This window comes from Cydia amplana, chromosome 7 (genome assembly GCF_948474715.1).
Source record: "Cydia amplana chromosome 7, ilCydAmpl1.1, whole genome shotgun sequence".
NCBI classification, from domain to species: Eukaryota; Metazoa; Arthropoda; class Insecta; order Lepidoptera; family Tortricidae; genus Cydia; species Cydia amplana.
The window spans coordinates 8942770-8968468 of NC_086075.1; the positions used below are offsets into that span (position 1 = coordinate 8942770).

At 39.4% G+C, this 25699-nt stretch overlaps 1 protein-coding gene across 1 annotated transcript in view; it reads right to left on the reverse strand.

The window, feature by feature from the left end:
- The window catches only part of LOC134649671 (speckle-type POZ protein), a 37865-nt gene extending 13970 nt beyond the window's left edge, over window positions 1-23895 (reverse strand). The window contains exons 1-3 of the mRNA XM_063504509.1: window positions 23525-23895; window positions 12918-12953; window positions 2889-3060 (exon numbers count right to left, since the gene is read on the reverse strand). Of these exons, the coding sequence (XP_063360579.1) occupies window positions 2889-3060; window positions 12918-12953; window positions 23525-23538 (222 nt within the window). The 5' untranslated portion in view covers window positions 23539-23895. The remainder of the gene's footprint in view (window positions 1-2888; window positions 3061-12917; window positions 12954-23524) is intronic.
- Window positions 23896-25699: the final 1804 nt, after the last annotated feature.

Sequence of the window (25699 nt, forward strand, 5' to 3'; positions counted from 1 at the left end):
AACTAGCGTACTGTCATTTAAACGTACCTGCCTACTTTTTTCTCTAAGACGCTTTCATCGGCAAAGTAGAACTATCTTTATAGGTAAGTTTCATTTGGAAAACGCGAGCCCCAAATTCCTATGCCGACGGGTAACTTTCCAACTTAGACAACAATTACGGGCGTCTAAATTAGAAATTTTGTCTCCGGCTTTCTCTCCTCTACCTAGCAAGTTAATCGATTACTGACTGACGCTTATCTCATTGCGATGGTGGCGAATAAGTGTCATAATAAGATTAATAAGTTACGTAATGTTGCTGATGTAATAATTAGTAGGTAAATTCGAGGTTATTCTTAAATATACCTGGGGATCGAGCTGGATGAGAAACTTGCTTAAAAAACGCATGGCGATAACACCGAGCAGTGTCCGTAAAATTACTAAAATTACTGATGGATACTTAACATAATAGTATAGGTACTTTTATATTTGCACTAATTTAATCATTTTTTGGAACCCTCGATGTACTTAGTGCCTAGTGCGGAGATTTTTTGGCTATAAATATTATAGGTATACCTAAGCATAAGATTTTAAAACTACACGATGAAAATGTTTGTACACGTTAATTGTTACGCAACTTGAAGGAAAACATTTTATTATTTATCATAAAATTTGGCCGTGAAATATAATAGTTTATGCTTGTCGATATGATTTATTAGTATATAGATAGCACATGTTATCTTTTCCCAGCTAAAAGTTTTCTCCTTGAGCGCGTCACGTGTGCAACGCGTCACTTCCGCGAACCACGTTTCAGGGCTTCAGCTAGCCGTTAAGTATATATATATTTACATCGGTGGTGAGCTGTCTGCAGGTACCAAGGTGATTCGTTCTGACATCAGTCAATAGCCATTATCTGTACATGTGTCTGTGGTTATATAAAACCTTCCGACATAACGTGTACCAGGTCTAAGGTTGAGTTTCAGGGCCATACACTGAAGCGCTTATTGTTTCTTGCGATCAATAATAGCCACCCACTCGGATAACAACGCGTAAATTGATAACCATTAAAATGATATAAAGAGATGAATTGAGCCTAGCGTCTAGCAATTGTCTCAACGGTCAGCCATAGATGATCCAACCTCGACTACCGTAACTATGTGTACGGAAACAATGAAATGTACTTGGAAATGTGGCTCAAGAACTTCACTGTTTCTTACTTTTAATACACACGATCAGATAGTTACATTTATTGTTCAAACATTGTACAAAATATATAAAACATAACTCCGTTAATAACGGTCCACAAAATGATGATCAAGAAGCCGAAATTGAACCAAGCTAGAGCGAAGACCTTAATAAGTGTACGTGCCGCCTCGTCGAGCATAATGCGGAGAACACCGTTATCGTTCGCGAATCAAATAGATTTTTGGGTAAAAAGCATCAAAAAGGTAATACTAGGTCGGTAACTATGTCGTCGGAAGTAAACGGTCGTCCCAATTGTTTCGAGAGTTGTCACCGTCTAGCCAGAGAACTGAAACCATCGACCCGAACATTACAAAGAGCTACATATACCTTGCACGGGTTTCACTGCATCGACTGCAAGTTCTATTCACAGGAAAATCAAATTAGTTCATCCTACGCATTAGTGACGCGCTAAGTTCGCGCGACGTAACCGCCGAACCGCGCGCATCTAGAATGTGTGCCGGAACAAACATTTGCGTCAAATGCCTCTGTCGGCACGTTTGAGTCCTCCGCAGTTATTCCACTCAAGCATATTGTTGATTTACGTGTCGTAAAAGTCGTACGACTTATAAGTAATCACGTTTGGAGTACTCTATTAATACTTGAATTTCGTAATATTGTAAGGCTTTAATTTTGCAAGTTCGTGTCGATCGTCACGTTGAGCCGCTGCGTCTTTTCGCAACGTAAGCGAGCCATCATAAAGATTCCATTATTGAACACGTAACGTACCTACTTGCGAGAAGGAGGAAGTGTTATTATAATATTTCCTTGTTGATTTACACATCATCGTTGGTACGGTAACATTTCAAGTTCAAAGATAATGGGCAACAAACAATATTATCGCCGTGTCGTGTTCGCGCGGCGGCGGCAGCGGGTATGTTTACGGCGTTGGGTGTAGAGCAAGTTTTACGATCACTCCGCTTGATGTGCCCACCGGGAGTCTATTTCGATAGTCGTTCGAGGTTCACTCAGCTTATGACATAAGTGCTTAATTAGTTTTAACTTTACCCTTGCATGTGTTGTAAATGGGTAATCGAGTTTGCTTTTATGTTAGTTATGTAGTGGCATAGGTAACCTATGTATACCTGTGCTTTAGTAATTACAAAACAACAGTTTCCGCGAAGTAATTAGGTAAAATAAACTAAGCTGTTGTTAACGCTAGTAACTTTGAATAAATACTTATATTACTTATCAAATGTATCAAATAGTTAAACATTAAAAATATGGACATCGATTTAGTACTTAATTTGGATGGTCAACGCAACGGCAATGTGTCGCTGATGAAGTGCTAAACTGCTAACATACATGCATTTGCATACAATCGAACGCAGTGCGGTTTTCTGACAACAGGACTGACGTAAAAATCAACAAGGGCTCGGCCACAATCTACGTAATGTGTTTGCCTTTGCCTTTGTTTTTACCCGAAGTTCACGTTGCTACTACCTATGTCTGGTGTACAATCATGAGCGGTGGGTATAAGTATCCATTTAAAGATCCACGCATTTTAGGGCCTCGGCTTGTATGCACCTTAGTTTAACAACGTTTTTGTTATCTTTTACGAACGCGGATCAAGCTAAGGCCGGTTCCTAATAACGACACCTATCGTAAATACATAAGTGAATACGGTGAAGGTTTTATGATATTATTATATTATAATGTTAGCACATTACCTGTGTGAAGCACCAGTTCTCGGCGACGGGCGTGTTCCCGTCGTGCAGCGGGCTGGGCACGCGGCTGACCGCCATGCCGCCGGCGACGTTCGAGGACACGCGCGCCGACTGCGGAGCGGGCGCGCCGCCGCCGCCCGACCCTCCACCGCCGCACTCGCTGCCCGCGCCGAGCCTGCAACAACAATACATAACACATTATTTATTGATATTATGTTATCAAATTCAATGTCCTCATTGGGACTATTCAGGACATATGGGGTACTAAGGATGTCCAATACCAGCTCGGAAAGGCTTACTTTGCACTTCAAAAACTGATAGCAAAGTTGCATTTTATTCACATGTGAGGCAAAGTAATCAAAGGCAAATTTTGAGTTGTTTTCTTATATTTGCTGGTAGAATTGACTTTTAAAATGATGATTTTGGATGATAAATATTTAATAACATTCATTTGGATTTGATTTGGTTTGATTTTGTTTGATATTTTACATTTAATATTTACTTCGGGTTGGTGTGGTGAAAACTCGCTACGCTTGTGGTTCAATTTTGGTATCTTTCGCTTGCTCGGGTATCAATATTTGTCGGAGAGTCACAAACGTTGTGATGTTACTTTAACTTCATCAGTAACCAAAAATGTATATATAAATTTTCATTTCCTGTACAGTTCAAGAGTTTTTGGTACGAAAATCGCTTTTATTCATGAAATTTTCGTTCCTAATTGGTTTTGTGTTATACAATTATTAATATTTCTTTAGGTCCCGGACCAGACAAGCACGAGCGGTTAAACAACAACTTTGCCCCCTTGTAAAACAAATAACTATTGACCTACGATTTCGTACAGCAACGGTATCTAAGATATTTGAATTTGATAACGTGTACTTATATTTTAGGGTTGATTTGTGAAATTTTTACATATATGAGGAAACTGATTTCATTGGAAAATGCGAAATAAAAAAATACTTCAAGAAACGCAGAAATGGTATGTGTTACGTTACAGGTATGTTGGTGTAAAATGTTTCAAATATATTAGAAACATACAACATTACTTAGATAGCAATACATTGTGTGATGCAAAATAAAGTCATTTTCCGCAAACCACGACCCGCTTACGCACAAAGGAAATTAAATTACCTTAGTGTTCGATATAAATATAAAGGTAATACATAACTATTAGTTAACGAATGACCTAGCGGCCGAAAGGCAATATCTGCAACTTCTCATGGAATTGAATGCAAGGCGAAAATGTAGCAACGTTTGATATAAGCCAATCAACGATCGAGTCTGCTCCCCAAAACTGGGACGCGAACACATTTAGGTACGAGATAGGTACCTATACGTGCGTTAACAATGACTGTACAGAGAAAAAGCTTTTGGGTTTTGGTGTCGTCAAAAAATGTAGCGATATGTATGAAGTGGGACGTGTATTGTACGCCAGTCTGCCCTGTGCGACTTTCACGTTGGAGTTCGATTACCAAATACGCGTTTTAGAATCTGTGTCAGTTTCATCACCGCGCGACCAGCGCCGCATCCGCTCGTGGTGGCAGGCCGCACCACTGTCGCTGTTGTGTGTGATGCGAGGAGGCACAATGCGTTCCGAGGAACCTCGACCGGCGACCACATCCTGCGCCCGTCTTACATTCATCTTAACAAAGCGATCACTCTTTGTCAAGCAGCAAAGGAAAGTAGCTTCTATCTACATGACTGTTGATTGCCCTATTCCAGTTATAATGAAAGTAAATTTAGTTTTACTGATATGAAAAGCAAAACAATATGCAATTTATATAAATAAGTTATTTTATACCGGTTAAATAATCAGGATACGTGTATTTGAAACGAGTACAGGTTAACGAATTGCAACGAGTTTATAATTTAGGTAGATATTGGATGGTATATAAATTTTTCATCACCGCCCCATGATAACAAGTTTCTAATAAAAATATGTGGTACAGTTACCTACCTAATTTGTGGCTTTATATTACATATTCACGACAGCGGCGAGTTGTCAAAAAAAACCGTCATTGCAGTTGAAAACTGACATTGAGGATGGTGTCGATAGAAATTATGTTCCTACAGGAAAACTGCAAATCATTGTATTGTTTAAAATACACCTAAGTATAATTAATTAGTGTCCATCGCATCTAAAATTACTACATACATACCTAAAATTGGTGCAACAAGAATATATGAGCTAATTTGCATAAGAGAATATGAATTGTCGTTTAATGTGTGCATGTGCACAACGTGCCCACAATGAATTTATAAGATACTCAATTTACGTATAGTCTTTGATGCGGTCTAATTTTTGATTTTTGACAAGACGCCTTTTTGATTGCGATGTTGGCACTGTTTGCACCTTGTATTTAAAAAGCGGCCAAGTGGGCGCCCATGAAGGGTTCCGCACTGAAAGAAAGGTAAATTGCGGTTTACGATTTATGACGTATTAAAAAAAACTACTTACTAGATCTCGTTCAAACCAATTTTTGGTGGAAGTTTGCATGGTAATGTATATCATATATTTTTTTTTGTTTTATCATTCTCTTATTTTAGAAGTTACAGGGGGGGGGACACATTTTACCACTTTGGAAGTATCTCTCGCGCAAACTATTCAGTTTAGAAAAAAAATGATATTAGAAACCTCAATACCATTTTTGAAGACCTATCCATAGATACCCCACACGTATGGGTTTGATGAAAAAAATTTTTGAATTTCAGTTCTAAAGTATGGGGAACCCCCAAAATTTATTGTTTTTTTTTTCTATTTTTGTGTGCAAATCTTAATGCGGTTCACAGAATACATCTACTTACCAAGTTTCAACAGTATAGTTCTTATGGTTTCGGAAAAAAGTGGCTGTGACATACGGACGGACGGACAGACAGACAGACATGACGAATCCATAAGGGTTCCGTTTTTTGCCATTTGGCTACGGAACCCTAAAAAGCGTTGATATACCTATCATAGGTATGAAGTAAATGCAATTACTCCGTAACACGTTCGAGCGGTAAAATTATGTCAAACATATAAAAGTGTTACAGCAGTGAACAAAAGTAGGGTAAGCGAATTAATCGCTGCGACCCAGAAACAGACAGCGCCGATGGAGAGACGAGTCTTGAGCGGCGGCGGCGGCGGCGGTATTGCGAGATCTGCAAATTGATGCGTTCGCTGCATGTACCATTTCAAAAATATTAAATATACCTATTCAATTCATATACATACATAATCTCGTCCGGTACCTTAACGCAAATGCACAAAGCAGAACCAGAACAAGGCTGATCTGAAGAGCAAATGTTAATGTATAATGTTATATAAGTGGCATTTCATAAAGAACATAATAGAATGATGTATTTTTGTGAATAACAAATTTCATAAACTACTTTTGCTATGTTTTACAAATTGCTAGATTATAAATGCGCAGAAGCGCAATTAAAAATCCACGGAATCGCTAACGCGTGACCTGTCAAATGTTCAGTCCTTTCGTGAGGCCCATTAACCCCGAAAAAGTGTTGAGTTCAGAGTTAAACGAGGCTTACGGTGCCTCGCGCAACTAGATCGTAACGCCCGCGAGGCCGCCCAAATTGCCTCGATGACAATATCGCATGGATGGAGCACAGCGCCGGATTACACAGAGATAGATAAGATATTGCACGCACATTCCGAGGACGATCAACAGTTTGCCACTGTGGCAAATGGAGCGGCCCGACCTACATTCGTTTCAGGCTAACCGCACCTATGGCGATTATGTGATTAACAATATCATCTTTGGCTTTGTTAGCCTGCTACACTAGATAGCGCCATTGTGTCCAACTGACTGCAAAACGTTTTCAAATGATGTTATCTGGACTCGGTTATCTGAATGTACTAGAATAGAATAAGTCTTGTTTGCCTTTCAGCGATGATTGCGAAATAAGATATTGCGCAAGATGTTGATCAAGGAAATAGGTGCCCTCAATACTGCGGTTATACGCATAAATAGCGGGTTACCAGAGACCATAAAATGACTATTATGATTTGTAAATTGCTGTAACAAATTCGTAAATCCGTAAGTATAAAAAATCAATTGATGAAAGTAGCCGTTCTTGTGGCCGACCACCCACTAGCGGGACCACCCCGACGGGAGCAAAAAATGGATGAAAACGATACCAGTGACGAAAACGATTATTTCCAATTAGGTTATATTTTGAGCTAACGAATTGATTCGGAAGATGGATGATTTTTTTATATTCCATGTAGGAAGATTTACAATATTCTCAAAAAGTGTTCCACACATCAGGTGCCTATAAACTAATCAATAAATTCGACTACAAACGGATTCCTGTTTTCAAATATACTTCTACAGACACACCCTGTTAGTGAAGTATTTTCAGTATTATAATTGTTCCAGTCGCGTCTGATTCTTAGAGTGCGTTTGGTAAAGTCAACAACCCGTGGAAGCTTGGGCAATCTCAGCCGAAGGTAGGTACGTATCATCGGTCTCTCGTGATCTTATTATAGATGTCATCCGACCTGCGCCCATCCTCTTCTAAATTTAAACCCACTCACTACTAACTACATATTCGTTTGAATAAGCAGAAAATTCTAACCACTTTAGTTGTAGCATTGAAACTTAGCCGATGGAGTATGTAATGAGTATTTTGTCACGTCGTCAATAGATTATAGTGTGCTTTGACTGAAAAGGTTCGTACACGATGGCCATCGCTATTAATTTGCAATCAATAATATAATGGCGGCCGCGAAACACAATCGATTCGTAAGGACGTAGAACAATGAGCGTCCTGGCCGCATTGAAGTGAGTTAGTTTTTTAAAGAGTGCACCGGCGGCGGCGGCGGGCGAACCAAGGGGAGCGCAGCTGAGCAATGCCCTCTTAACGGCAACGACTCGCATGACTCAGACGCCCTGCGGACGACCCGGTTAGGGCCCTTCAACTCCGAGTGGAGGTGACTGTTTAGACACAAAAACAAATGATAATGATCATCGTGATTTGCTAATTTTAAATCACATCCATGAAAATAACAATTTTGCACTTATCATTAACATGAAACGTGTTATTCTCAAAAAGTTGAATAGTACCTTATTTAAATAGATCATATTAAAATATCTGTTATTAACCTTAACACTTACACTAGATACTTGCAGTTTATTAAAGCTACTCGCAAAGATTTCCCTTAATTGTTCATTTCCTCATTGACTGCTATTTTATTGCATTGCACACCACTGTACCTACTTTAAGCCGTATATTCTCTAGTATATTCTTAAGATTGTATAATTTAAGTACTTACATGACAAAATATTCTGAAGCCATAAATAATACGTCGTATACCGTACTGATAAGCGGGCGCAGTTCGGCTTTGGCGAGCTCTCCATATAGGTATGTTGTTAATAACAGCGCAAATTGTAGGTGTGACGTGCAGAATAATCAAACATACCTACTATACACCAAGGCTGCCGCGATCGTCACCGTCTCGAAGTTCGTAATGTGTAACAATAAGCACTCAATGTCAAAACCAACAATATCACGTTTTCATGTAAGACTAAGAGAAACAAACATTCCCGCGGATTAACCTTTTCGCCGCCATTGACTTGATATTAAGTCAGTACAATGCACATTTCGTGCCCCACACGCCACGACTTCATATCAAGTCGTGGTTTTGGTTAGATTTGTTTACGTCATAGAAGGTAGCATCCTATAGAAGTGGTCTACACGTGCCTCCGTGAGGGACAAAACATATAAATTCGACCAATCATGGCGTCGCATGCGATGCTATGATTGGTCAAATTTATTTGTTATGGTGGGCAACAAATAAATTCGACCAATCATCCATACTAATTTATGGTAGGGAACAAAACAAGATGTGAGACTGTGACAAGGACAAACAATAATAGCGCTTTCTCTGCTACTCCTACTGAAAGATACATAAGACTATCCCGTTCTGTCAGTTATCCCCACCACTCGTGTCGTATTTGTTATGGTGGGCAACAAATAAATTCGACCAATCATCCATACTAATTTATGGTGGGGAACAAAACAAGATGTGAGACTGTGACAAGGACAAACAATAATAGTGCTTTCTCTGCTACTCCTACTGAAAGATACATAAGACTATCCCATTCTGTCAGTTATCCCCACCACTCGTGCCCAATCCAGTTATACTAGATTCATGGTTTACGTGCAATTTTTGACATGGCGTTGATGACACTTTATTACTTCATTGGCGTGGCAGCGAAGAGGTTAAAACACCAATGAACATTTGTCTCTCTCATGATAGTCATGATACCTTCTTCTTATGAACTGTTTAATTTGAATACGTGACGGACACATGTTTATTTTACAGAGTCATTTATATCGACTAACCACTTATACCTACATGTTTGCAGAAATCCATTCAAGTATGTTTATTTTATAATATATGTACTATGTTGGTTTAACACCTATGTACTTAGTTTTTGATTAATATTTTGCAATATCACCTAAACAATCAAATTTACTCAGAAATGCCCGGAATAAATAGCTCTTCATCGATAAGACCCCTTAAGCCTTATTATAATTATTATTTATACTGTGTGATATTGATATAAAGACCATTAAATGGTAAGACTAAAGCTTAACAAAACAGTGTACGGAGGCTACTACGCAGGATTCGCCCTTTAGCAAGATATGCAAACGAGTTGGGAAGGTAAAGCTGAGAGTTTATGTTCCTATAATAGCTACCTCTCTCTATGTTAATGTCGGGCACAGAGAGGGACAGCTACGTAGAAGAGAGCAGCCTGCCGCAAACGATATACACCCACGATGGCCACGATGTTGGGGGATCAGCTCGAAACAAAATACGATCTCATTTCTCTTAGTTTACCCTCGGAAAAGGCATCATAAACCTTTCTGAACGTTTACATTTTTATGAGGTTTGGTTGGGACACTTGGGACGTTTCATTCCGTGGCAGTTATAATGTTATAAATCTATATGAAGAGTGCACAATTTTGACGATAACATGCGCACTACCAAAAGTCTACCGTCTACGTCTGTACATAATACTACCAAATGCCTGAAAATGACAGTTGAATTAACATGCTGCCGGTATTCATGAATTTTAAACGCTTGAGTCATAAACACTTGCAGTTTTATAATCTTATATGATATTTATTGAAGCAGACGTAGATGCCTATTAGGCCTACTCTATTGCCTCGGTATGTCCGTGTCGGCGTGTTAGTCCGCATAGCCCGCAAACACGTGCAAGCGAACGCGGAACTAAAAACCACCTCTATTCGTCCGAGATGCGCGGGGACGCGCAAGGTGACCCGCGCCACAACAATCATTACCATTCACGTGTATAACTTATTGTAATTAATTCCATCGGTACATAAAGGCCCATACAAATAATGTATTCACAAGTAATTCTAGTTGACGCGATAATTATCACGATAAGAGAGAGATAAACGGCTAGTTGATAAAGATGGAACGAGGAAACGATTAAGTGAAGTACAAAACTGAATAAATAGAGGAACAATTGTAAATGTGACATGCAAGCAATGGCCATCCGTCATAGGAAAAAAATGCCATTGGAGTTATATGTTACGAGACCATTTATCGGCGTCAAGGTGACTATAGGAAAATTATATATTTAGCGAAAACAGGAAATATATGCCCATCACATAAATACATCTGGTAAATTTATTGTCAATAGGAAATAATTTAATAAACCAAGCGCTTAGTTAATAAATATAACAGATTAAAAATCATACGGCAGTCGCGAGGTGAAAACAATGTGATACTATATTGTCGTTATCGGTTTGACATTGAGAGATAAAATAATCAATGTGTGGTACAGAGAATATGTCAGTAATAGTACATTATTGCAGAGGCCGGGAAAGGGCAATTCGTGGATGAGTTTCGATTTTGTCGGACGACGCGAAGCGGAGTCCGACAAAGAAGACGAATCCACGAATTGCTATTCCTGCCGAGGCATATATAGTGCTTTTCTCCAAACATGCGAGGAAATAAGGTAAAATAATAATTATTTAAGCATCAAGCATCACTCAAATCGAACCTTCACATCAAAAATTTCAAAAACAATTCTCTCTAAAATTAATTTTTAAAAGTTTAGCGCACAAACTTATTCTGCCATTCAGTACCATTCAATATTCGTTCATTCAATATAAATGTGCAATATAGTTGGTCAAACCAATTTGTAAGTCAGTAAGAACCAGGAAAACTATATCCATCCTTTTCTTTTGGGTGCTAGTACTAGTGTAAGACAAAGATAGTATGATTCTCTCTGTCTATGTTTGAAATGAGGAAGTCCTTTGACAAACTATATAAACTTTATGTATACACGGATGAGATCCTTAAAAAAATATAAAAATAATCTTTGATTTTATTAAGCAGTATTCTCACGATCATACACTAGCACAACGGTCTTGTAAGAACGAGACAAGTAAGGTCGTTTATCTTACTATCTCACTCTATCCTATAGCTTGAAATGATAGCTGATCGGGTCGTGTAGACGTGGCTCGCGGCTATAATAATTGGCTGTTTGCGTTTTTTATTTTTAAAAAGTAAAAAACACTACAGTAATAAGTTATTACTGTAGTGTAAAAAACACTACAGTAATAAGTTATTACTGTAGTGTTTTTTTCATTCCCGTCCGCTAGAACAGGACAGCGATATAGTGTTGAGTCGCTCACTCGTGAGGCACCTCATTTGTACCACTCATTTTGTTAATTTGTCGCAGTACTTCGTACCGCTAAAATGTCTTACTTCACTCCTCTATTCATTTTACTTGATTCTAAAATTATCTTTCTACTAAAAGTTCTATTCTTAACCTCCAGAATTGCACTCCAATTAAATGTTACTATTTATTTATTTATAAAGGAAGTGATGAATACATAAATATTTATATACATGAAATATTTTTGTCGCCGTTGGAATTAATGGAATAGTCGACGCTGAAAATATGCTAGTACCTCACCTCATTTGAAGTAAGACATTGTAACACCTCATTTTAGAAAATGAGGTACTCATACAAACTCATTTTAAATTGATGTCCTACCCATCACTACAGCGATAGTTTTATTTTTTTAAATTAGAGTTCGTAACGTAGAACTTCCCGTACTATTTTTGCTACAATAAGGTGAACATTTCCGAGCATATTGGAGAAAATACTGTTTGTTCATATTATTTCTTTCTAATTACCCATTTTGCGCATTTGCAGACTGCTCTATTAGCTATTACGTAGAGATGTAAATGGAAACCAAATTATTTTCGTAGCTTGACTGTAGTGTAGGTACTTATTTACCGTCTGGGGTTCGAATAGACACCGGATATCACTCCCAGATCCACTGAACCCTTGGCATGGATCCAAAATCGTACCCACACACAGGCGGTAATGCAAAAAATGGAACGTGCAAATGGATTCTCCATTGTTTTCCACTTTAGGGCAAGTTTTATATCACAGGGCCAATTCAATAATGAATTACAAATACGTATTTGATAGCTAATCGATATATGAATAATCGCGATTAAAACAGGGATGATAATTTAATAAGGTAAATTTTGTTACCTAAATACGACAAACATGTAAACGGAAATCCCACTGTGACTGCGGCGGAATTAAAACAGTGATATGTAGTCGATCTTTGTTGTAAAGCTGTTTGCGACACCTGGCTTATTGTGCATACCACTGTGACGCGCTATAAATTGGTATCTTTCACTTTATAATCATAGAGGGAGTGGGGCTCTCAATGTCAGTATCGAGCGACGTATAGCGCTGAAAATCATGGCGTATAAAAGAATTGATGTGTTCTGGGCCGTTATTGCTTACCGGACTATCGCGTCAGATAAAACCAGTACGATTGAGACCCTTGGTTACAATTAGTTGTTACGTATAGCGAGGATAAGTTATACTAGTGTTGTGGCTGAAGTGTAGCGCTGAGATCTCGCGTCCCGACCGCTGCAGCTGCAGTGACCGCCGGCTTCGACATCAAATTCGCAATCGATAAGGTTGTAATTAAATTAATAAAGAACTGAAATCGTTTACGTACTTCAACCAAGCTGAGCGTCCAGTTTGTTGGTTATACCTAGAAAGGAAACGAAAAGGTTGATAAAGTGTTAATAAGTAACTACAAATTAAAGGACGGCACACGACTGGCTGGGAAGGTTGCGGGGAGGCCTAGGATCAAGGTTGGAGCGAGCTACTCGTGTATCATGGGCACTTCGGAGCGAGGATAAGCTGCTACGCGGAAGCAAACGCGAGGCCGAGGACGGACGGACCAATTCACTAACTGAATACGATCCGCTAGCCCGTTAAAAATGTTACACCCACACATTATTTGTGCAATAAGTGCGAGCGTTGGAATGTAAGAATAGTAAAAGGTGTAAAATATCTTCTTATGCTAGAGTAGATATTGTAAAATATTTTGTGAATATTTTGGCTTCTACCTATATGGGTTATTATTTTCTTACGCGGAAGTATGATACTAATAGGATGTACTATTTACATAATACTGAATATACTGATTGTAAAGCAAAACAGGTTAACTACAAAGCAAATTTGAATTCGAATGTTATCTTTTGAGTAAGGTCGGAAGTAGTAGAGCTTGACATAAATCACTATAACATCTGGCTAACATCACGAACAAGGTGTCTCGGCAAAAAAACTATTTCATGAAAAAATACAACGCACCTGCTGATGTGTTGCTGACTGACATATATTAATATAGATATAAACCATGCTAACGTAACTTAGGGCTGTCCAAATTGTATTACTGATTTACATTGCTCAAGTTTAATTAGGAAATGACTACATAAGGCATAACTATGATTAACTAGTACGATTAGTCATGTCCTCATGTCTGATACAAATTGGAAACGGTACTGTCTCTATTTAACGTGTTTTAAATACAAAGAGCAGCGTCAGCGACTGCGAGACGATTATGCAATAGTGGGCCAAACGCACGTGACGGCAAGGTGGGCGCACCGAAACCGACTCATAGACTGCCTGTCAAGACTCCGCATCATGAAACTGTAGGTATATGCTATTTTATTTGTGAAATTCTATGCCGCGAGTTACACCACTCAGCTGTACCCTTCGCTCGTGTAATAAACATAAATAGGTAGCTGATAGGTACTTCTGCTAATATATGTAATATTCAAATCGTAAACGTAGATGCAATTGAAATGAACGAAGCGCCCAATATACGTGTCCGCGTATTAACTCATACACGGAGTGTAGTAGTTAAGTGATCTATGGATACACCACACCACACTGCATCAAACGGCATCACATTAAGCAATCGCCTATTCGAAAGCAAAGACAGCGATCGAAGCAGCTCGTGGAAACGCTAATCTAACTGGGACAGATTGATTTATAACTCAAACAAGAAACTGTGCCGCCGAGGCCCTGCAACGCATTCCACATTGTTTCACTATTAATATGCAAACAGATATCAACTGCTGCAAATTCATGTAGGCGAGGTGCGCTAGTCTACGCACACTTCTTCTGCTTGTGATCCTCAATGTTAGCGTCATCCGTTAATGAATAAGGCCAAATCATTTCGGCCTCAAGTTTTATTACCCTATGAATATTTAACTAGTGACGACCAAAACGATTGGCAAGACCTTGACTTCAGCCTAATATAAATTTGCATGACCCTACTTCCTGGAGTACTGGCGAGGGTCGTTACTGTCGATTATATTTAATTCTATGTCACATTGTCTAAAGGTCATACCCATTTGCAGTTGAGACAAAAGAAATAGCTATTATAATGTGCTACAGTCGTAGTAGTATATCACTACAGTAGTTCGTATTTATACAGTCCTTAAGAGCCAACAGGAGTGGTCATTTCTCCATACAAACGTACTCGACTGTTTCCTCCGTGGGTTTTGAAGCTAGAGCAATGATTTTTTCAACACAGATTAATATTGTCAATATCTGTGTCGGACCGTTTTGCTTTTTTTTATATTTTTGTTTTTTAAGGCGCTAGAGCCATTCAAAAATGGCCAAAATGACCTAATTGATTATGCCGCAATAAGAGGCGTGGTATTCAAAACTGATATCAATTAGCCAAAAAAGCAAAACGGTCCGACACAAATAATTTCATAATCATTTAGATTTCCAAATTTTGTTACGATTGGTTAAGTTTTGGAGGAGGAAAAAGTCGAGTATTCGTACTCGACTTTTTCCTCCTCGATTTTTGAGATTTTTACGCAAGATTTTTCGCCTTGTCCTTATCGCACTAGTTTTAGAAGCCGCTTTCGTTAGCGAGACGGGTATATTTACCTAAAATATTTAAATCTCAGCTCCTGTTTCGTCTTAATTTTACAATTACAGTAGTACTTGTCATGTTGTAATGTATGTCCCAGACTCCCAGAATTATTGACTGAATTCTTCAACGCTTGCCGAGTTCCGTATCGCTTAAATGTCTGTTTCCTTACAAACGTGCCCTTTTGATATTGTTGAATTAAAAACGTAAATTCTCGGTAAATAATCGTGTAATTGTAATTCCCATGTTTAAGGTCGCTTTTATTCACTATATCAATGAGAGCTTTACCTACATGCAATTTGTTCAAAGGCAACATGATGCTTAATTATGATGATTTATTGTAGGTGTATCTTATTTCATTTAGATTTTTCGTTGACCTGGTAGGGTCGACTACAAAGAGATGTATCCACTTTTTCACCTTATTACAAGGCAGTAACGTGAAAAAGTGGATACATCTCTTTGTAGTCGACTGTACATCTTAATATGCTCGCGAATGTCGTGCATGTCTGACGGCGCCGGCGTCCGGCCGGCGTATAGGGATTGATTCGGACTTAAGTGGTGTACAGTATAGCCTTAATTAAATAGAGGGCTAGGTCGCCAAATGTATCGCTAAGTGTGTAGCAAGCCTAAGGACGCAATGCAAGCGCAGCAGCGGAGCCAGCAGCGACATCGAGCACGCGACCCGGTTCGCCACTCGGGAAAGCATCGACAAAACTCGGTTGAGGCCGCACACAACGAGGCGAACGCACACTTTCGGTCTTCGCATGTGAACTGTGTTAATATATTGTAATGTACTAATCTAACACTAATAAGTTATATGTATTAGAACATGCAATTATACAGGGTGGCGGGTGGCCAAATAAGAGGTATATACTTTATTTTTGAAATTTTATTCTATAAAACATAAAAAATATTAAGTATTGCTTGTTAAATATAATATGTAGCAATTACACATGGAAAATAATGTCAGACAAATGTCCACCTCTAGCAGCATGGCAGATGCGAACCCTTTTCATCGCGTTTTTCATCACTTTTTCACACATTTCTGGCGTTATCTCAGCGACAGTGTTTCGAATATTTTGTTTTAATTGCTGAAGGTTCGTTGGCCTACTAGCATAGACACGTCCCTTTAGATAGCCCCACAGAAAAAAGTCAGGAGCTGTTAAATCAGGCGATCTTGGGGGCCAGTCAATGTCACCGTTTCTCGAAATTAGTCGACCGGGAAACGTTATTTTTAATGTTTTAATGATTAAAACACGTTGTTCCGTCGTAAAACGCTCCATAATAAATTTGCCGTATCTACACAAACTAATTTTCATGCAATAACTGTCATATTTACCGCCAAATTAAAATGGCGGCAAAAAAAAGTTGTATACCTCTAAGTCGGCCACCCGGCCTATACAGGGTGTCCCAAGAAGTAGTGATATACTGAAGCTGGGAGGTAGAGGACCTAGAGGGCTATCTGAATCACCCCCATGTATGTTCCGCGATTTTTCGTATTTTCGGAGTTATGATTTTTTTTAATTTTTCACCTATCGCCGAGTACGATGAGATTTTTATTTATGGTGACGTGAATTATTGCGGTAGATGCTTGATTTTTTTTGTGTGCTACGCTGATAGATAGGCCAATTCAGTGGTAACATTTACTATCGTTAGATCTTTGAATGGAATTTAAAAAAAAATTAATGCCAAGAAAGATAAAATTACCCATAACTTCAAGGGCGCTTAGAAAAATAAAACATACTGGGTAATTTTATCTTTCTTGGCATTAAATTTTTTTTTAAGAACATTCAGAGATCTAACGATAGTAAATGTTACCATACTGAATTGGCCTATCTATCAGCTTAGCACACAAAAAAAATCAAGCATCTACCGCAATAATTCACGTCACCATAAATAAAAATCTCATCGTACTCGGCGATAGGTGAAAAATTAAAAAAAATCATAACTCCGAAAATACGAAAAATCGCGGAACATACATGGGGATGATTCAGATAGCCCTCTAGGTCCTCTACCTCCCAGCTTCAGTATATCACTACTTCTTGGGACACCTGTATATGTTTTTGTTTTAACTAATATGACATCATTATCCAATTCTCTCTAATAAGACATCTTACTGTATTTTTGCCAGCGTGAACCTAACTTTGTAAGACAAAGGTCTGATATTGATTTAGCTTTGCAGGCTGCTGTAGTCGGATGAAGCAAACATATGTCATATACGAGGTTGTTTATTTATGATGTACTCGTATATTCAAGGTGGAGTTCAATATTTGAAGTTAGCGTTAAATTGGTATAATATAAATTTGTTCAGCTATGTACGTCCGCGACCTTGGATTTGACGCCCCCGTTCTACTTTTCAAAATCTTAACAATACGTTAATCATTGTTTGTCAGGGAGCGATCATAAATAAGTAGTAGGTTATTCATACGCGTTGATTCATAGTTTGAAATAATTTCAAGAAATTGGGGCACGCTGATTTCTTTATTAATCGTGCCTTGAATGCTAGGGCAAATTAGGAATTATGTCACAAATAAGAGTTTTCATTAGCCGTCATGTAAACTGGGCTTAAGTGTTTGAAATGATGTGGAATGAAGCTTGATTAAAGTTTGGGCGTTTAGTTTCGGTGGGCGTGAACTCGTGAGTCGTGAAGCCACACGTGCGTTCGTCTTAGCATTACGGCCGCTCAGTTTCGGGTCATGCGGCGCGGTAAGGGGCACAAGGTAAAAGATGGTGCATTGAAAGTGGCCTAAGCCCAATAGCGATCTGTGGCCGCGTTGCTTCCTATTGGCGTCGAGGCGACAATGCCACCGGCTCCGGCTGCCGCGAAGGTGACGAAGCGGAGGTCGGTCTTCGCTCGACCACCGCGCCACCCTTCTAATGTTAGGTGAAAATCGGATTATGCAGCGGAAGTATTGGATTGTTTAGACAGACTAGCCGTGTGAAACCAAAGTTACGAAATTGCTTTTCATCGATGTAATGAATTGTAATCCAACGACTTTACACATCGGTTAGTTTCCGTTCGGATGACTAGATAACCATATTAATTGAGCTAATTTCCCTGCGTTGTGATGAAATAAATTAAAAGCCGGAAAAACAATAAATATAAAATCGGTCACCCATTAGATTGGCCTAAATAAAAACCCTTGAAAGTAACTTCTGAATGTGAATGAATCGACCTTAAGCGTGGACAACTTTTGTTTGTAGTGGGGGCCAGTCTCGATAGTCAAAACCCATTAAATTTAGTAGGTATTACAATAATAACAGCAATAAATTAAAAAGTTACAAAATGCTGTAACAGGTTTAACTGGGTGATCTACTTACGGTTATAGAAACTATCATCAAGTTCAGTCATTAGTTCTGTTCAGTAGCAACAGAGGGAGCGTTTGTAATAATTTTCTCGTAAACAACAAAACTATAAAAACTAATATGTATAGCCGGTACAGTAAACCGAGATAACATTGAATGATTAAATGAGATCAGGGAAGGTGGAAGTATAAGTACTGGAGTTTTACGAGTCAGTCGGCCCTCGGTGGCTACCGGCGGGAGGTAAAGAGGGCGCGCAAAGGGCGTAGGGACCGCGCGGGGGAGGACCCTGACACAAATCAGCGAAGCGCCGTGGAAGCCTCGAGATTCGGCTGCTATAACATCGATTCCTCGTACCATACCGTGTTACGCACAAAATGGGTCAACCGCTCTCCGGCGGCGAAGCGTTGAGTACGCGCAATGTCCCCGTTCCGAATTGCTCCCTCGGCAAATTAACGCCTCACGCTATTGTAACGACCACGATACAACTCGGCCACGGATAACTTTACCTACTTATCAATCCAAGATTGACGCTAAAGGCTAACAAAACTATTAGTTTACATAATGACATACATAATCCTCGCGGATGGTGTTTTAAAAGGTTGAATTCATGTACAAACTATCTAAGAGACCGAATTAGAATCAATTGTAATGGTTATTGTTATCGATGGAATCATTTCGAATTATATGTCTATTTATGAGGTCTTCCGCTGATATTTGTCATCAAGAGCTGGCTTTGAACGTCTTATGAAAATATTGAGATTCATAATATAATAGGTACCCACAATGAACTCTCCGCTAGTTGTTATGAATTGAATTGTACACTTAAGCTCCCAAAATAATAGAAGAAAACCGTTGTTAGTTAATTTAAAAACAGCATGTACTAGTTTTAAAATATTCATCTCAGTGTTACTAAATTACCGACCACCAATAATAAAAATTATTGTTTGCCATGTTGTTAAAAATTTTGAATGGCGCACGTAGCGACTAATTTGATGGCTTAACACCGACGATCCTCAGTGGAAAGGAGGTGGAGTGTCGCAACGCCGCGGCCCGGCCGTCGTTACCAAGCTGAAAGTGCCCGGTGAAACTGACGAGACCGGGTCACGTACGTTCTCTCGATTCGTACGCTGCAATATGCGTAAATGGCATTAAGATAAATGCATTATTCCACCAAATACCTTGTACAAAAGACATTCCTAGATGGTTAAAGAAGCGTGTCGGCGTACAAATTTTCTTTGCATAGAGAAACCTTGCGCACATCATTCAAGCAAGGATTTGACCGCTATCTCGCTCGCTAACTAATGTGCTAAAACTGCTAAACCTATTGTCTTAACTGAGAGCTCGTCTATAGTACAACTTGATCTCATAGATCTGTAACAACTGTGCGTAAACGGAGATTACACTACACTGGTTGGCACGCAACGATCAGTTGTGTAAGCGTTGTAAATAACATCCCTGACGAGATGCTACGTAATGTATAATGACGTAGTCTAGACTAGAAGGACTCTAGCATTTTCAGAACCATACCACTAATAGTTGTTACATAGCGGTTCGTTTTATGGATTTTCGCATATTTAGAACAAAATGCTTGATTACCTATCGCCTTGGCCTTTGTGCATCGACGAAGTTCTTTCGAATGACAATAAGTGTCTCGAAACAGCCATGGCATTTACTGAATAGACTAAACGGTGTCGAGACCGAGCGTAACGAGCCGTACCAAGACGCATAGATGTTGGTGAAACAATAATCGAGATCAGCAGAGAGAACGATCACGAGCTTTGCATCGAGCAGAAATAGGAGAGTCTTTCCGTGTGTTTAGGGTTTGCACGACGGATCCGAAATGTATGGGAAGATCCGCGGATCCGGATCCAGATCCGGATAATTGCATACATTTCGGATCCGGATTGCAAACCCTACGTGTGTTCGCACGTGAATAATATATTTATTAGTAAGATGGACCGGTGGCCGTGAATCAATTATGTAATCATGTTAAATAATTTGTAATTTAGGACGTGACATTGTGCTGATAATCTTTGCTACTCTCAAGGAAAACAAACGATTGTTTCTATAGATTTTTATTCAGATAAACTGGGTTAGTTCCTGGGTCCTTATCTATTTTCGCAGATACGTATATATGTACATACGTTGTGCGATAAGGCAATGCGCAAATGGTTATTTGAGAAGCTTATAGCGATTCACGATAATCAGCACTAGCTGATTGAAGCGTATTTTTCATGGCAAGCGGTTATCGCGCATTCTCTGAAACGTGCATACCTACTAAGGTACGCACGTTTCAGAGAATGCGCGATAACCGCTTGCCATGAAAAATACGCTTGCGTCATTATTTAATCAGTACCGGTAGTGTATCGCCGGCTTAAACATACAAGAAGCGACGAGGTTTTAAATAGCCTTGGCCTTGCAAGAATAGGCATATAAAACGATATAATAAAGCCACTGCTGGGAGTAAACATGTACTACTTAATCACGCTAGCACATTTCGGCGCGCCTTAGATATCTTGCATTGACACTAAGAAATAACAATGCAGTTATTTACAATTGGGTATAATCTTAAGGACGTTAAGTTATACGGAGTACTTTCGAATTGTTTTCATAGATAGATGCAGTGTAAACTGTACCTTATGAAAGTGGCTTAAGGTGGTATTCGGCGAAGCTGCGTTGGTCGCATCGGCTTGTTCTATTTTCCAAGTTAATATTGAACTCTCGTCGGAGCGAGTGTGGGAGTATTTCGATTGGACACGCGACAAGCGTTTTGTAAAATAAAAACGCAACCGCGATATAAATAAACTTACACATCGGTAGCGTTGTTTTTTTCGCTTTACACGTCTGTGGGCTCAATATTATGAATACAGTGAAATGCGTCAAGTAAACATCAACCAACTTATATTGATAAATTATTATAACGTGTCCCCTTTGAACTATTTGAAAGCATTAGCACATTCATGACACAATTAGAACTTGGATTATGGCCAGGGGCAGAACAAGCTTATAATTCATTGACTACATTCTTTACGATTTGCCTTTCATTATTTCAGTAAATGTTCTATGTAATGGACAGTTCAGTTTAACCGAGAGTTATCTTAGACAAAATGCCACGGCGCCAAAGCCCAGTTTAGTTATCGCATTCCGCTGTCAGTGAACAGGGGTACGTGTTATTCCAGTCGCATACCGAGTGGAACGTTCAGTCTCACCGGTATAAGTACGCTCTTTAGTTTTGCAGTTGAATGTTACACTGGTTCGCCTCAGCGTTCCACTCGATAAGCAAAGGGAACGATCAGCCAGGAGCAGAAAACGCGGTCGGGACTGGCCGCAATCTCTCGCTCTGTAAACTCGCACTGCCCTCAGATAAATTCAATACTCTTGCGAAATGTTCTCGTAAAATATGCTGCTTTATAATCCGCCTGCGCTTGGGGTTGCTCGCTTAACCTAGTTAGTAAGTATAAGTACTTACAGGAACGGCTCCAATAGTGATGGTGCTCTCATTGTACATATTTATTCTAGCAAGATAGGAAGCAAATGGACGGCGCCCCGTGATGCTTATTTGCATGAAGAGACTCCAGTGAAATGAGTTCACACTTATCAGTTTTTATTATTTAGAGAGTAAGTAGGCTTGTTTGATCGTAACTCGTAATTAATGAGGTAAGTAAATAAAGAAAAGCGTTACAGGTCGATAAGTGAAACAAGCGATATCTGTAAAGAATGCGGTGTAAGTCAGTAGCTGTCGCTAGAGCTCATCTTGGCGAGAGTTGCAAGGCGGAGAGATCATAAAATTGCAGCGTTTCTCTTGTTTACACACATTCGATCCGCAAGAGTTCGATGGAACTATGTGTGTACGTCGTCCATTTGTATCGACTCTAAGAGCGAATAAGTACTTTCGTGGTATATGTATAGGACTGCAGACGTTGGGGCATCGAGCCGGAAGCCCCCGCGACTTAACGATATTTCTTGCACTTTCCGTTGTGTTGTGTGAGGCTAACGACCCCTGGAAGGCGAATCCCCAACCGCGGGTAAGAAAGCTTGCAAAATTTTCCTTTAGGGATACGGCCATAACTGCATTTGTAATGTGTTTCTGTAGCTTATACAAAGAATAGCCTCCTCTCAAAATCGTCAGTCATTGAGATTGATATTCAGAAGGTTGTGAATAACAACAAAGGAAATAACCTTAAGCAAAAGGTACAAAACTTAAAAAAAGCCTCATGGGCACGAGCGCTTTCCGGCCGGAGCTACCTGCTCAGGGATATGCGAGTCCTTACTTTTTATATTATCATCAGAGGCAAGAGCGTTAAAATGTTTTGGTTTAATCTTAATAATATATCATATCATTCATATCAGACATTGAGATCGAAACAGTTACTACGTACGTACAAATAAGAAACTCCACATGTTGGTGAATATGCTGGATAAGGACGACTTTAAAGTAATAAATAAACATTCAACATGAACACAATATCGACATCAGATGTAAGTGGGCGAAGTAACAGTGGGGTAAACTATTTAGGGTTACCTACCTTGACGAACGAGGGTGCTAAAGAATAAAGAGAAAACGTCGATGTCGTTACACGAGGGCGAATGTCAGGGGAGAGATAAGCGTCTACCAGTACCAACGCCGTATCAAAATAATAACAAGTTAAGTAATGTCAGGCAAGTTAAAAACGAATTAAAATGTTAATCACGTCAGTCATTAACTGATGATAATGGTAATTGTTTGTAAAAGTGAGTCGATTTCTAAGCTGCTCCCTCTACCGCTAGTTCAGCTTACACAACAAGGAAAGTTAAATACGTGTGCGGGGGCACACTAACTTTCGCCCATTGTAATGTTATAAATGAAATCAACACACCATCATTCACAAAAAGTACTCATTCGATAACAGAATTATAAACACACCTCAAATAGACAACAAATCTAAACAACGAAAATACACATAGTTTTGTATGATATATTCGTACCTATTTGCGAAATGTTCAGAATCAAACTTTATGCCAACCGAAAAGACGAAGTCCTTCGACGAACATGGTCAAATAAAACTAGTTCCGCGTTGACTCCACCAACCAAAATAGCTCACCTGGCTAAGGCCATTATTCGTTCGTATAATCCAATTTTCCAAAACGGTGGCACCACTTCGAGATCACAATTCACCACGGCAATGGTTAAAAATTGGTTATAAAATGTAATAGTTACGACTTGTATCACGTTTGACAGTTACACTTCACCACATGGTTGGGAGGTCGCGCGCGACAGCATGACAGATGTGCGTTGAGCTCGACGACTGACGGGCGACTGGCGGTGGCGAGCGACTGGGGAGGCGACTCCTCTGGCGCGGAGAGTGGAGGCGCTCTAGCGAGGGCGGAGCACCCGACGACCGGCGCCCGCGGGACAGCTGCGCAACACCGACCCTTTTTCCGTTCCCATCTTCATTGTCACCGATTTTCATAATTTCGTCCCCCGCGTTTATAGGAAGATAATGTAGAGCGACAGTCGTCAATTCTCCTTGTAGAGCTTTTCCAAAGTTTATGATCAACAAACCATTAGGTGCTGTTTTACTACCAAACGTTCTTGACCCCGTTTCCGTCTAATTTATGGGGATTTAGAAGGATCAAAATCATCCATACTTTCCGATAAAAATAGACTCTGAATAAGATTACGACTCTGTGTAAAGTTTTTACAGAAAAGTGTAGATGTTTTTGATCTAAGTTTTGTGCTAAATTAAGTGGTTATTATACAGGGTGGTCCAAACTTTGACGTTCAAAAAATTTTTTTAGATTCCTCACGTCGTGGGCTATCAGAATATACCCCATGTATGTTAGCCGATTTTTCGTAGTTTTCGAGTTATGATTTTTTAAACTTTTAACTTTTGTTATGAAATTCCGGGGTTCCCATACAGGGTGGCTAAAAAAGCGGACGTCAAGGTTTGGACCACCCTGTATATAATTATGTAGGTAATAAATACAATGGTGATAAAGCGAAACGCGAAGCGAACTTATTGACTCAATTCAAGTATGTAGTAAAATTGAATATAATTTTCGGTTAGACACCGCGCATCGCATTCAGTTGCAAGTTGGTTCAGTGCACGAAGGGAGAAGTTGTTGCCCCCGTGCAGAGCCTTGAGCCACCCCACTCGCGAAACCCGCTTACCACGCTGTTGCCGATGCCGGCTTACATACGCATCTAATGTGTGGATAGTAAACACTACACAATAGGTACAAATTACACATATAGGTTTGAAGCAGGTATGTTTGCAAAATAAACATAGGTACAATACATGAACATAGCAATACGCAAAGATCTCAATAAGTAAACAAACAATAATGACATTCGCATGTGCAGCAAAGGCTTTTTAAACATAATACGATATAATAAGCAAAAGCGAATAAAAACGAGGGCCTTTATGTAGCCTGTCCTTTTGAGATCTTTAGGTACCTACAATTGGTGTCATAAACTTTTAGCTACATATATTTTAGTAAACAATGGGTCGATATAAGTAAACATGCAGCCCATAACGCGTGCATTGGCTGCGCCACGAGGGTACATCAAAGTCACCGAGTCTCCCTATGTGACGTCTCAGGCAGTCGACCTTGTTCCGAGCCTTCAGGGTTAACCTCGCGAGGAGAAAACGCCCTTCGGCCTTGGAGTCCTCCCGCTTTATCTGCTCTATTCTATTTAAGAATGTAACCGAATTGTGCGTTTTGATCCAGTTTAGTAAAATTTTCTTGCTTGATGTAGACGCTATTGCGCTCCAAATGCACTTACACTAAAACTATCAACATGCTTCGGACAAAAAAACAAACTTAAAATAATACTTAAAATATTTGGTAACACAATGAGTGGATTGAAATAAGAATATTAATTGAAATTAGTAGTTAAAATTTATCTACTTGTCATGATATTTTATATACCTACTCTAACTGAAATATTCATAACTTTGAATTCGTTGCGGAGTATGTAATTTCTGGGCGAGAAGATAGACCTAACTAGTTATCACTCCTTAAGGTAGCACATGTACCTACTCGTACTTATACCGGTACAAATTAAATTTGGAGTTAGATAAGCCTGGTTTTGGTACCTGGAGTCGCGACTTGGCACGGGATTTAACTGGTAATTTACGAGAACATTGAATGACACAACGTTAGATCTATTCTGGTTTCTCTTGTGCTGGGCATCCTAGTGTAAGCACAGTAAAATTTATGTGCGCACCACTACCGCGTGATGTAATTACAGTGAAATCATAGTAATTCACGAC